The sequence below is a fragment of the Neurospora tetrasperma genome, assembly GCF_000213175.1.
Source record: "Neurospora tetrasperma FGSC 2508 unplaced genomic scaffold NEUTE1scaffold_81, whole genome shotgun sequence".
In the NCBI taxonomy this organism is placed as follows: domain Eukaryota; kingdom Fungi; phylum Ascomycota; class Sordariomycetes; order Sordariales; family Sordariaceae; genus Neurospora; species Neurospora tetrasperma.
Window position 1 is genome coordinate 9,414,983 of NW_009799179.1, and position 13,471 is coordinate 9,428,453.

The window sequence follows — 13,471 nt, forward strand, 5'->3', positions numbered from 1 at the left end:
CGCTACTACCGTCTTAGTATTATTGTCGTCGAATTCTTTATCTTCATCGTAGATAGAGAAGCCGTCGCTATCGTAATAAATCTCGCTATTGCTACTACCTCCGGAGGACGTCCTACGAATCTTGGGGTTACCCTTAATAATATTAGAGCTTCGCCTACTACGACCTTGGTCCGCCAAAGAATTTCTGGTCTTTTCGACAATTAATTGTTGAACCAGATCGGTAAGTTGAGCCAGCTGAGTATAGAGCTGGGCAACTTCAGCGTTCGGCTCTAGAGGCGGGCTTATAAGGCCGGAAGAAACTTGGGATCCCTTCTTCCTGTTCTTTCTCTTCTTCTTAGACGTATCGCCGGCAACGCCAGCACATGGGGTCCTTCACCTATTTTCGGAGGGAAAACCGTACATACTTCCGTCTGCCGGATAAAAACCACCGCCCCTTGCCCGGCCGCGAGGCCAGCACCTGCGTTTCCTACCGTAGCGATGCTCACCCACCGCTCGGTGAATAATGACGTTAACCCATCACCGATATCTTACCATCGGTCGATGTGTTATCCCTAAGGGTCGGCTTCGCCGACTCCTTCCTCCTCCAACTCAACTGCTAGACGGTACTCTCGAAGCCGTCCCAATCTCAACACCCAACCGAGGAGGCGGTCGGCCTGCTCTCCGTCATCCAAGTATACAGACAGTTGCTCTTGGCTGTGCGGCCACTCTTCTTCCCTTATTCGTTGGTTGAACGTCCATAGACAGTCATAAACCAAGTGTGCAAAGGTCTCCTTGCCCGTCCCGCAAGAGCAGTACGGTGTTTCAATATCGGGGACCTTCCTTTAAAATAGGAAGGACCGGAGCCCGATTACTTCTGTCCGCGCTTGGATGAGGAGTGAGCTTTTGGCTTTAGAGAGGGGGCGAGGGTCTTCGTCCTCAGCCTCTCCGCGCCTCCTTTTCTTTCTGGAGCCGACCATATGTCTCCTTATCGAGGTACCATCGAACTTTGGGTATAGGTCAGCGATCATCAACTGGTAGCGCCGTCCCGCCTTGGAGACTGCCGCCGCTGTCTGCATCTCCCACGTTGCGATCCATTCCCTCCTTGTTGCTTCCTCTAACCACCGCTCCCTATCTTTGGCCGATGGCTCTTCCTGATACGGCGTACCCTGCTGCGTATCGTGTGGCGCATCTTGCGGCGTTGTTTCCTCTATTAGGTCGGCGGTGGGCGTCCATCTCGGCCCATTGGGCTTTGGCCGCTCCGCTTTCCGGTAGGTCTTTGGGAGGGAAAGTCCGTCGTCGGGCCCTCTCCTGGATGCAACCGGCTACCCATGCAGCCGTCCCCCTAACAAAACTCTGCTTGGCCCGTCCGAGCAATTCTTTCTTCGAAGGCTCTTACCCGTTTATTTAGGTAAAGGTCGATCAGTGGACAGTACGTTTCGGTTTCCAAGTTTCTTATCCGGGTCGCTTTGTATACCCCCGTTATTACCCTTAGGTACTTGGTCTGATGTTTCGCCAGCTGGGTTGCAATTCCCCGGGCTTTCCCGTATAGCTCCGTCGGTTGATGATATGCCGATGCGCCGTAGGCTATTGCGCTTCGAATAACCTTCGTGTAGATCTCCCGGGCTCGTTCAAAAGAGCAACCCCATGTCTTTGCCGCTAGCCGTGTTAACGCGAAGGTCTGCGTCGCCATCTTCTTCTTCATGGCCTGAGCGTGGGCCTTAAAGTTGAGTTTCCTGTCTAACCAAACGCCTAGGAACCTTGCGGATTCTGCCGGTTCTAGGACAGTCTCCCCGATCCGGAGCGTCTCTTCTCGTGGCTTCCTTGTCCAGGTAAAGTGCATCAACTCCGTCTTGCTCGCTTCGAATTCCATCCCCGCTCCCTTGCCCATTCGGCACAGACTTCCCAAGCCGCTTGGAGAGTTCTGCAGTTCTCCTCAGTCGTCTTTGCTACCGCCAGGATATTCGTGTTATTGGCAAACCCGACGGTAATTGCGTTCGGGATCGTTTTTAGCTTGGTGTAGAGCGGCGTAATGAAAAGGAGAAAAATGATGGGTGAGAGGGGGGATCCTTGTGGCACCCCCGATGTAATATCGTATGGTGGTGATAACTCATCGTCGAAAAATAGTGAACCCTTCCTCGATGAGAGGAAGCTATAGATCCACCATAGCAGTCACCGCGGAAGACGCATTTCCCATAAGGTATGGAGCAGCCATCGGTGGTTGACTCTATCGAACGCGCCCTTGAGGTTAAGGAGTATTAGTGATGCTGTGGCCTGGAGTTTCCACGCTGTGTGGACCGCATCGGTAACGACACGGATAGCGAACTCTGTCGAACGCTCTTTTAAGGTCGTTAATCTTAACGCGAAACATATTAATGATATTGCGCAACTTGACCTCATCAATCTCTTTAGTAATAGCAGGGACGAGGGTAGCCCTGCGAGTACGGGCTTCTTCTCTAGTAAGAAGCTCGGCGGCCTTGACTTAGTTGCTGTCATTATCCACAATGCCCGTCATAGTATCAGTGCCGGGGCCAGGGTCTCTGGCCGCGGTACCTGGGAGTCCAGCTCCAGCGGGTCCTCCAGCAAGATTACCAGTCGGGATTCCGGACATGATAACGGTGGGAGAGTCAAGGTGAGGGTTGAGGAAAACTTGATTGAGGAAACTTTAGGTGCAGCAGCAGATTCCAGAATACTAGTATACAAACTGATGAGCAAACAACGTGTGACGAACCGTTACAAGCACAGGAGTATATCGCTAGGAATAAGAACAACGGTAGTAGTAGCCAAAAGGTACTGATCAATTGTAGAAGCTGTTACTTGCTGAAGAACCAGAATAACGAAGGCCGGGAGGCGACCTTCTTATATACTGGTCTTCGAACCCGTCCCGTAGTCCCGCGACCTCGCGACCCCGGGACCGTAGGGGCGGTATCCCGTAGTCCCGTATTCTCAGAACTCCGGGACTCTAGGTTCGAATTTCCTTCTATTAATCAATCTATCTAACTTACATAAGGGGCTTTTGATTGGATCGTAACAGGTTACTCCAAATCATGTCGCTGGGTACGGATAAATGCGCCTGTACGGCTTCGCGAGACTTTAGGTCCTATTTACATCTAGGGCAACAGAATATGCTACGATGCTTCTTTTGTTTGCGTGGGTTCTCCGGTATGCGGCTAATAAACAAGCAGATTAACTTCAATGAAGCTGCGTACGGAGAGAGAAGTCAAACTTACTTCTTAAGCTCAGTTGAGTCGGCAATAGGTTGATCTCCTCCCGGGAAGGTCTGCATCAGTTCTAATACAAGTTCCTCCCGCTGCTTCTCAAGAGCTTCCATTCCTAGGCCAAGCATATCCTCGGGTACCGGGTTTGCCAATGGGTCTTTCGCCTTCCACCAGTTCTCCACGGCAGCCGCAGTCTTGGCTAATTCCCCCTTCTCCTTCTATCTCCTGTCGCGGGCTTCGATCTCGCCATCATCGGCACATCGCTGGAAGATGCACCGTTGGATGACTTGCTTGAGAAGCTCCTGAGCTCACAAGGGGACTCATTGACGGTTTTCGGCGGGTCCATAACCGGGCCATTGGTCTGATGGGAGACCTGAGGACTGGCAGAGGTTAATTTCTCATCTGTGTGCGAGTCTGGATTTTCTTCTGGCTTACGCTGGTACTCCTTCCATCTCGCGTCCCTGATTTGGGCGGTACTACCTTTATATTCTTGGATTTTATCCTGGGTCAAGATGCGTTGCACGATAACAAAAGTCACCTCGTACTTCAAATTGCTCCTTGTCACACGGACATTGCCCACAGTCCTGGGGTTAGGGTCGCAAGGCCCAGCAGAGCCTCAATGCTTGGAATGAGCCTCGAGATGCCCGGTGGCCTCAGGGCTGCAACACTCCCCTCGGTTGGATTCTCAGCCACGGCCTATTCCCCCGGCGGAGCATTACGTCCGAATGCCCTCATCACTACTCAGTGCTAGGCCGCGATAACGGGCCCTCGAGTTTCAACTGGAAGCAACCCGAACCAACCAAGAAGGATCAGACCGGCTAAGACGGCTCAAGAGGAAACACTGTCAGCAAGAGGATGCTTTGCGGCCTTGACAGGCCGGAAGGACCCTGTATGTATTGATCAGAAGGATGGTCTGGATTTGTATAAGAAGGCCTGGGAACTCAGCCCTCGTCTTGAGGGTTGAAAGGATCAACAAGGCCTTCGAGACCAAAGTAATTTATCAGCGGAATTGAACCATTGTTCCAAGCCCAGAAACCTGCCCTTGTCACACTCCTTGCCTAAAGTAAGTGCTTCGGGGCTAACCCTTTTCCTACTTATCTTGGTCCATTTGGCACCATAGATACTCGGGGCTTAGTCTGCAGGTGTCCAGCAGATGCTTGGTCGACGTGGCCGGAAACAGGTGGAGATCTTGAGTCTTCCAGAGGCTCATTCTCGTAGTCCGACCCATCGTATCTTGCTGCTCTCAGCTCGGCGGTCATGTCCACATATTTTTTGATTTCGTCTCTGTCCAAGCCGCGTAGGACGATGACAGAGTCATCCTCAACCCTAAATCGCTCTTTCGCTATGGTTAGGGTCTCTAGATTGACCAGATTTCTGCTAATCTTGGTCCATTTACAGCGTAGATGGACCTGCACGTTGATGAGGTTGAGGCTGGCCTGCTGCTTGCTCCGTAGACTGAGCTGCGGGCTGAGAAGCCCCTGATTTGAAGTGGTTAATAAGACCATCGAAGAACAGCTTAATCTCATCAATCTCATGGACCGTGATATGTAAGGGGTTACGAGGCTGGCCTATCGTTTTATCTAACTGCGCTTTGATTTTCAGAGTCTGAAGTAGTACATATATCAGCGTATTTCTTACAATATCTAGTTAGTTTCGCGGGGAGAAAGTAACATACACAACGGGTAAACATTCTAACTAAACCTTCATTGTTTGCCATTCGATCAAAAGCCCCCGGAAGAGTGGTCATTTCATTCATCTTTTGGTTGACTTCGCGTATTTTGAGCACCGCAGATTGGTATATATCCATCGGCATATAAACCGGCGGCAATGGGCTCTACTTATATTCTTTTAACGCCTATCTCATCTCATCTACGTATATACTCTTGAATCGGTCACTGACCGTTGACGGGGGGGTACTACATTACTTCGCCTACAACAGAGTTTGCTATATAGGAACGCTATTTTAGCGCGGTACCTCGGTTAAACCACCCGGATGTGGTCGTTTAAGGTTCTTTTGGGCTGCGACCGGTAATGGGTTTAGCGGGGTAGTTCGAGGTTGCTGGCTAATCCTCGAGGTAGATAATGCGGGAGTCGTAGAAGTTGAATTACCGCCGTCCGTTGGCTTCTGGGGAACAGGTTGTCGGTTATTGACCGGTGGTTGTACTTATTGCTGCTGCTGTTGGTGCTGCTGCTGTTGGTGCTACTGCTGCTGCTGTTGATGATGGTGCGTTTGTGGTTGTGGTTGCGCCTGTGGTTGCGCCTGTAATTGCCCTTGCGGCTGCTGCAGCTACTGCGACGATGGGGGCTGCTGTAATGGGCCTGGGACCTATATACCGGTTTACGCGGCATACTAGGCGTATATTTGCGCCACTAGTCCAGAAGAGGCCGTATTTGGTTAGTTAGACCCTACGGGGGGCATTTGCACTATCGGCGTCTAGTTTACCATACCGGCGCCATTTTTCATAGCCTATAGCTTCCTGGCAAAATTATTAAACTTATATTTCCGTATTATACCTTGAAGCGCCTGATCCGAATGGCCGGGAAACTTATTGCGGGCTATCTCTAGTTTATGCGGGAGGATCTGAAGTATATGAGGAGGAACGTTCGTCTTTGGGGGTATGAGCGGCATTCTGTTAGGTTGTTGTGAAGGGCCGGGCCCGTTGGGGTTCTATAGAGCTCCGCCCATGGAGGCAATCTGTGCTCGCTGCTGCTTTTGAAGTAATAGCTGCCGGATCTGTTGCTGCTGGTGAGTAGTCAACACCTGGGCGACCTTGTCCTGAACATGAGGAGGTAGGCCTGCTGCCTGGTGCCAGGCCTTTAGATGAACCCATTTCTTCAAATTTGGAGGCAGGATCGCGGGCTGTAGGATCCCACGCAATGCATTTAGCGTATCTGCGGGAATATCCAAATTGTCGGCCATTTGTATCGCCCGAGGGTTGGTGGCAAGGGCTGCCATCGTCGCAGTTTGTGCATTCTGCGGACCGTTCAGCTGTGGTTGACCAGGGCCTGCCTGCATACCGGGAGTCGCAGAAGTTGAATTACCGCCGTCCGTCGGCTTCTGGGGAACAGATTGTCGGTTATTGACCGGTGGTTGCACTTGTTGCTGTTGCTGTTGCTGTTGCTGTTGCTGTTGCTCTTGCTGTTGCTGTTGCTGTTGCTGTTGCTCTTGTTGTTGCTTTCGCTCTTGTTGTTGCTGTTGCTCTTGTTGTTGCTGTTGCTCTTGTTGTTGCTGTTGTTGCAGTTGCACATCTTGGATTGTTCGGGTCTGCTGATCGCGCATATTGATGGACTCCGAAGGTTGCTCTTCTTCTCGTGGTTGTAATCTTTGCGCCTCACCCACATATGTCGTAATCTCATCAAGTATGCCATCAGACAATCCATAAGCCCCCGGGTCTTCTCCTTCGATGTGACGTCCGTCAATGTCTCCGTTTTCGGAACGTACTTCTAGTTCCACATGATAAGCGGTGTCGGCCGATGTACTAAGCTCGTCTTCTTCCATGTCCTCTTCGTCTGATTCTTTGACTAAATCTTGTTCGTTTTGGTCTTCATCTGAGTCATCTCCGGTGGTATACATGTAGTCATCATCAACACGAGGCAAGGCAAACAAAGCCAGGCCTTCCAAATGTCCTCCGACATGGAAGGCGTACTCCTTTTCAGTACCGAGTTGTACTTTGAGGCACAGAGGACACTGTCCGCGGGCCTTGGACTTATCCTTGACGGAAGAAGCGTGAATGTTTGCTTGATGCCCTACCCCGGAAGATGCCAACTCGCCGGTGTGGGCGGACTGGTTATGCTTCAGGAACTGATCCAGGTTATCGAACGAAGCCTCATTGCAACCTAGAAAGCAATGCCAGACCCTCCAGTGTTCGCGCTCCATGTGCATGACCCATTCCGAGCGCCGGGAGAACTGTTGATTTGGGATGGTACACGCTTCTTCAAGACAGGTATAGGGTTGCAAGTCTCGGAAGACGTGTTTCCTGGAAGATGCGTGTTAGTCCGGATGATGTTTGGGTTTCATTTTCTTTTTCTTTTTCCGTGGATTTCTAGAAGTAAAGGGGGTTGTACTTCCACTCGTGTCTCGTCTCTATCGCGATAATCATTTGGCAATAGGGGCATCTGAAGGGCCCGTCAACGTATTCTGGAGGTATTCTGGGAACACGGAGCTCGCTGGAGTTGACCTCCGTTGGTGCATACGATGTTTGCGAGCGTACGTCATCGAAATCAGTGAACAAGGTACTAGAGATAGCATTATTGTCCTTGAGATGGCCAGGGAGCGAAGAAATAACTGTTTGTGTGGTTGTGTACTCGGAAGCATCGCACTGGAGCCCTTGCTCAACCTCTTCCAGTCCTCGGGCTATTCGGCTGGCATGTTCTTCGCGATACTTGAGATACTGGCGGCGCATTGCCATTGATTTGGCCAGACGGTCAACGAGGGGCTCATCAATCTGGACGAACTTATGGCGGATGTGGTCCTTGGCCAGGGGTTGAAAGGCTTCAATGAGTTCCACTGCCACCTTGGACATGGAGAAATCGTGCGGAGCCGGGTTGCGAATCGCTGCAGACAGCCGAAGCAAGCAGTCGATCGTGTTTCCTACTCTGCTCAGCGCATCATCAAGCTCGGATCGGCTAGTAGGATCCTCATCATCACTGTAGAGAAGTTCCGCGAGCTCATCATCGAGGGGATCATGATCTTCATCGGGGCAGACCTCGCCGCTCCCAATTGGGGTAACCGCTGACCGCGCTGCAGATGCACCAAATTTTGTTCGGGTCAGCAGATATCAATGCTCTTAGCAACAACAGTAGGGTCGCTGCGACTGGCAAGGAAGGTGCGCCGCTGGGAAGTAGAGGTTTCATTTGGCTCGCACCTTCGTTGATTGAACGGCAGAGATCTTGGAGCAACGAAATGATGTTGTTTCGTATACCGGATGCGTCACGGAGTTTGTATTCGAGTGAACTGGTTCCACAGGGCCGATGTGCACCTAGGCTAGCAACCCAGAGCTTGTATCTCATTAAATACGAAGAAGCCAGTGGACGATATTGAGGCGGAGAATCGGGATAGCCCTCCAAAGACTGAATGAGGGACTTGAACGATAGAATGCCCTGGGAAACTAGTCGAGATATCTGAGTTTCCGACTCCATGGCTCTGCGTGCGAGGTTCTCAGGTGGACTTGACGGGAGCCGAAAAGATCAGGTAGGCACCGACCGTAGAGCAGGTAACTGGTAACTAGTAGTATCCTAAGGTAGTCGACAGGTACGCAGCCATCATCGCTTGGAGAAGATGTTGAGGAGTTTGGCTCTTGCGTACAAGGCAGGTGTTTGACAGGCGACGGCCCGGGTACGTTTATGTTCTCTCCCTAGTAGGTATTGTCGTCAAGTATCGAAGGCGAGGCAGGTAAGACCCTAACAGCCTGACCTGCTATGGCGACTAGAACTAGGAGCCAATAACATGCTGGGTGTTTTGTTGATGCCCGAAAGTGTGCCCGAACCTCAATCCGCTCCTGTAGCGCCGTATGGCATGTATGAACCAATTAAAGCAAGCAAAAGTGCGGGGTCTGTTGTCTTGCGTCTCGCAGATTTATTTTCCGAATGTCCGCGCTCTCCCCCACATTTTCACATATCACCATCATCTCTACCTCCAACGATGTCGGGAATTGAGGTCGTCGGCCTTGTCTTAGGCATTCTGCCCTTGGCCGCGAAGGCCTTGCAGAGTTATCTGGGCTTTGTATCCTCTGTACGCAAGGTTGACAGTGACCTCCACAACCTGCTCCAGGATCTTAAAGTCGAGGACACGCGACTGCGAAATAGTTGCCGACAACTACTCAACGACATCATCCCTTTCGACAGTAGTGAGGGTGGAGTTGGAGCAAATCCCTTTTCACCGGAATTGAGTTTGACAGTTCGCAACAAGCTGAGACTCAAGCTCTATGACTCATACCCCATGTTTGAGCAGACAATGACAGACATGCAAGCGGTGGCAGCGGACTTGAGGCTGAAGCTGTCTTTGCAAGAAAATGGCACGGTAAATTGCCCTGTTGACGATGAGAACAACAACTAAGAAACCGTCTGCTGATACATCTTACTCCTGATGAAGGCAGTATTGAAAGATAAGAAGTCGATTATCAGGCAACTGAAAGCGAAGACCGGATTCACACTAAGAAAGAAGGACTATGACGCCACAATGTTGCGACTGAAGTCGGCCAATGCTTTCCTCGAAACGCTTACCAGTGCCGGTACGGGACAGTATACCAGCAACAAGCGGCGGTCTGACTATCGGGTTATAAGCCTCCTTCGCAAGCTCGTTAAGAGTCTGTTCAACGCTTTGCAAAACGCTGCCACCGATTGTCGTTGTCCAGTGTCTCACAACGCTTGTCTCGAGCTTGTGGCCCGTAACTTGGTCTTCATCCACAACACAGATATTGAGGAACAGGTAGCCAAGGACATCGACTTCCATGTTACTTTAAGTTCAGGTGGCTCTGACCTAACCCAGGAGCGATTGCAGTTGTGGCCACGTTGGACCAGTTTTCGGCTTCAATGCGGCGATCCTGGCGCTCCTCCACCACCTGCTATACCCCCCAAATCCACCACCGCGTTTCCATGTCCACAGGTCAAATCTCAAACGTTCAACGATGAACTCGGAGCCCTCTCCCCGGCAGTCAAATGGGCGACGGAACTACTCTCGTCTAAAATTTCGGGGCAGTCAAAGAAGAGGCCCAAAAGGGTATCTTTTGCGCCGGTTTCACAGAGCGCAGCACATACCCTTATAGAGGTTTCAATGGCAAGCCTAGCCGGGCTTTCATTGTCAGGTAAACCTGAGCGTCAAACCACCGATATCGACGTGGAGCTTACCTCCATGTTGAAGATTTGCCAACTCTCCACACACAACAAAGGAAAGAAGCGAGCTCTTGTCCAAGACGATTTATCCCATGGGTGCATCATAGACGCTGCTGGACCTCGCACATTTCGACTTTATCCGCCGCGTTGGAAATCCGGCGGTCAGTTTCGGACCCACCCGGACAACTCAGAATTTACGACATCGTTCACACTTCGGCAGCTACTCGACCAAGACTTGCAAGGGCCGACGGGCGGACTCTTCCGTCTGGAGGGCCCACTTATGAAGCTGCGCATCTCACATGCCATCGCGGCCAGTCTCCTATACATCTACGACACTCCATGGCTGTCACAGATTCTCACCCTTGATAGCATTGTCTTCTTCCTAGACGACAACTCCCACGTCCAACTGGATCAACTCCAGCCGTTCGTTTTGAGGTCAATGGGATCCAGGACAGGAAATTCTTCGCATCGCGGCTCTGACCTCATCACTACTCACAAAGCGCTACCGCTAAGTTACCCTGTGTCGTGCTCTCGACCCCTGGATGCGATCCCTTTCTCCCTCGCCCTCATACTTATCCAGCTCATGCTTGAATGTGTCGACGATCGGATTGACTTAGCAAAGATTTGCGCACCTACGCCAAGCGGCGAAAACGTGCTAACATTTTCTACCATCCAGAACTTACATATGTATACAATTCCCTTCCTGTACAAGCTCACTGAGGGAAGTAGTACCTACTTTGAGAATGCTGTGAAATGGTGTCTTGAGAGCTATAGGGGTACCCGAGGGTTTTTTGATGAGTCGTTTTGTCACGCATTTAGAACTGAAGTGGTTGACGTACTGGAACAGGAGGTTAATGTACTAGAAAAGTGGGAAAAGGTACAATCGTTTTAGCAGACGGGCAGCACGGGGGTACCCATGGACATAGACGCATAGATACCTCTGGGCAGAAAGGAGGTATGTACGCTATCTACAATCAAGGTAGTCTCCTTAGATATACACAAAAGAACACCGCCACCACTGTCAACCACGCGTCATCCTTCAGCTTCCTCATCCAACTCAACAACAAGTATGTACAAGAACTCCTTATCACCTCCCCACATCCTCCTTACGAGCACTGGATATACCAAGGGTTTTTTCAAAGCGCACCAAGCGGAGGTCGTGGTGCGATGCATGGCATCGAGCCGGCTTTAAGCCCGAGTGGGGGCGTGACCCCGGTCCCGCGATACTGCGAGAGGACCTTATTGGGATATTCTTCGGGAATCACAGTACTCACCATAAGTTACCATCACAATAACCTCGATCTAAAGCCCCCTTCGTGCCGCAATATTTAATGTATCTCTTATTTATCTTCAATACTCTACTCATTCCTCGACTTCGATAGGCCAGTCTTATCCTACGAACTCTCAAGACTCACGGCGCACCGTCTCACTGTGAAGGGCTGTAATCAGGGCTTGGAACAGTAGTTCAATTCAGCTAATAAACTACTTTGGTCTCGAAGACCTTGTTGATCCTCTCAACCTCCAGGGGAAGGCTGGGCTTCAAGGCCTTCTTATACCAAAGGGAAACGGTACGTACTTAGGGTACGTATCAAGCCTTGTCGCCTGAGCCTTTAAGGCGTCTATCTAGCAGTCTACATACATGTGGATCTTCCTAAATACCTTCATCCATTCTCCATCTTCCTTCTGGCGCCGTCCTTCATCCGGGCGCCCTGCTTCTTGCTTGGTTGGCTATGGTTGCTTCTAGGATGACTGGGGATTGTCTCATAGTGCTTCATCAGCGTCTTCGGCACTTCCATAGTTAGCTCGCTAGCCCGATGGTATCGAGAGGGGGTTGGGTAAGCAGTGCCAGTGGCCGAGGGTCCGGCCGAGGGTTCGGCCGAAATGAGTGTTTCGGCCGGAGGCCACCGGGCATCTCGAGGCTAAGGCCAGGCGTTGAGGCTCTGCTGAGCCTTGCAACCTTGACCCTGGACTGTGGGCGAATGTCCGTGTGACATTGCCTCCGTCCTCGACATCGGCGAAGCGCAGGTTGGCTCGACCCCCTGGGTTCGCATGTCAGCAGCGACCGCCAATCACCTGGAGGGGAACAGTCTAAAAGACGAACTCACATCCTTCGCTGTACTTGACCTGCCCGACATTTTCAAGATTCCCCGAGGCATGGTTGAGCCATCCCGTAATGCGACCATTCTTTTCCAGACACATCACGTCTGCATGTCCATCTCCGCTGTAAGACAGTATCAGTATGACTGTTATGTGCAGCATCAAGTTGGTTAAATTGCCAGGGATGGAAGAGGACTTACTCGATATAGCAAGCCGCATCCCGCGGTCCAGGACGTTGACACCCCACCCCTGCGGGCAGACACCGCCAGTGACGAAGCCCATGTAGGTAAACTTCCAAGCGCCCGTCGCCGGGTTGTAGTCGTTGCGCCGCATCTCGAGCGCCCCATCCGACTTCTGCTGGCTGATGACGTCGCAGCGGCCGTCGCCGTCCCAGTCGGCGATGTGGATGGACCGCCGGGACCGAGCGATGTTGAATAGGTCCTTGGGGCCGACCTCCCAGTGCGGGACGTCGTGGTGGTTGATGTAGAGCTCGGCGGCGTGTCCGTCGCTCCAAACCCAAATGTAGTCGTCGCTGCCGTCTCCGGTCTGTTCCGGCATGTCAGGTCAATGGGTTCTGGATGGGCAGGGCGATGGGATTTGGGTAGAATTGAACTGACCATATCGCAGTAGAAGTTGCCATCTCCTATAAGAAAGTTAACTGCATTACACCTAAGACTTTCCTTCACACTAGTAATTTCGCTTGTATGAGCGATGAAATGATGCTCCTCTTTCTGGATCAACCATGCTGGATGATGAGAAGAAGCTCACAGTTTTGTGAATGGTTGTCACTCCACTCCGGCATTTCCAGCTCAGAATTCCACCTGCGGCTTTGAACTTGGTTGTGATAACCCGGAATAGGGCAACGAGTTTTACAGCTTTACGCCCCTGCCGCTAAAGGACGAAGACGAAGATTTGAAAAGTCTAATACTAATATAGAGGAGCTCCAACACATTGGCAGGTAGCTCCGTCCTCGCAAAGTCCCTGGTCAAAGTACAATCAATGGAAAGTGTCACGAGGCGCAGGCAAGCACTAAGATAGGACTTAGATTGTTGTGCAAGGAACAGGCTCAGGATTGTTCTAGCTTAGGATCTGATAGGGTAACCTAGGTTGCTTCGTAATACCAACGGTGTTAAAGTCAAACAGTAGTATTAAAAGCAAAGAAGAAGATGTCCGAGGGAGAAAGGCGTGGCCGAAGGCCGCCCCGCGCGGGAATCCCTTTATGGGAATTCCTTATCTCAGCCTCAGACAGAGATGGGCATAGCAATAACCATGCCCAGATTATCTAATCAGTCAATTGATCTAATCATACATGAAATAACGGTAATATGAATATTCCCGTATCAGGATCG

The 13,471-nt window shown here is 51.2% G+C and overlaps 5 protein-coding genes across 5 annotated transcripts; 1 reads left to right on the forward strand and 4 right to left on the reverse strand.

Annotated features, from left to right (window-relative positions):
- Positions 1 to 2,458: 2,458 nt before the first annotated feature.
- On the reverse strand, positions 2,459 to 3,646 carry NEUTE1DRAFT_115489 (uncharacterized protein; the record flags this gene model as incomplete). The annotated part of the gene is made up of 6 exons (XM_009858988.1): positions 2,459 to 2,639; positions 2,982 to 3,076; positions 3,168 to 3,177; positions 3,207 to 3,393; positions 3,507 to 3,574; positions 3,630 to 3,646. 6 exons carry the CDS (start codon positions 3,644 to 3,646, stop codon positions 2,459 to 2,461), a joined length of 558 nt encoding a protein of 185 aa, XP_009857290.1.
- Positions 3,647 to 4,288: 642 nt separating this feature from the next.
- On the reverse strand, positions 4,289 to 4,950 carry NEUTE1DRAFT_115490 (uncharacterized protein; the record flags this gene model as incomplete). The annotated part of the gene is made up of 3 exons (XM_009858989.1): positions 4,289 to 4,551; positions 4,604 to 4,799; positions 4,870 to 4,950. The coding sequence occupies 3 exons, from the start codon at positions 4,948 to 4,950 to the stop codon at positions 4,289 to 4,291; spliced, it is 540 nt and encodes a 179-aa protein (XP_009857291.1).
- A 912-nt stretch (positions 4,951 to 5,862) lies between these two features.
- Positions 5,863 to 8,333, reverse strand: NEUTE1DRAFT_143464 (uncharacterized protein; the record flags this gene model as incomplete). Its single annotated transcript, XM_009858990.1, has 3 exons — positions 5,863 to 7,171; positions 7,260 to 7,935; positions 8,060 to 8,333. The coding sequence occupies 3 exons, from the start codon at positions 8,331 to 8,333 to the stop codon at positions 5,863 to 5,865; spliced, it is 2,259 nt and encodes a 752-aa protein (XP_009857292.1).
- Positions 8,334 to 8,835: 502 nt separating this feature from the next.
- On the forward strand, positions 8,836 to 11,048 carry NEUTE1DRAFT_150958 (uncharacterized protein; the record flags this gene model as incomplete). Its single annotated transcript, XM_009858991.1, has 3 exons — positions 8,836 to 9,213; positions 9,286 to 10,452; positions 10,526 to 11,048. 3 exons carry the CDS (start codon positions 8,836 to 8,838, stop codon positions 10,535 to 10,537), a joined length of 1,557 nt encoding a protein of 518 aa, XP_009857293.1.
- A 783-nt stretch (positions 11,049 to 11,831) lies between these two features.
- On the reverse strand, positions 11,832 to 12,680 carry NEUTE1DRAFT_143466 (uncharacterized protein; the record flags this gene model as incomplete). Its single annotated transcript, XM_009858992.1, has 3 exons — positions 11,832 to 12,064; positions 12,131 to 12,268; positions 12,323 to 12,680. The coding sequence occupies 3 exons, from the start codon at positions 12,678 to 12,680 to the stop codon at positions 11,832 to 11,834; spliced, it is 729 nt and encodes a 242-aa protein (XP_009857294.1).
- Positions 12,681 to 13,471: the final 791 nt, after the last annotated feature.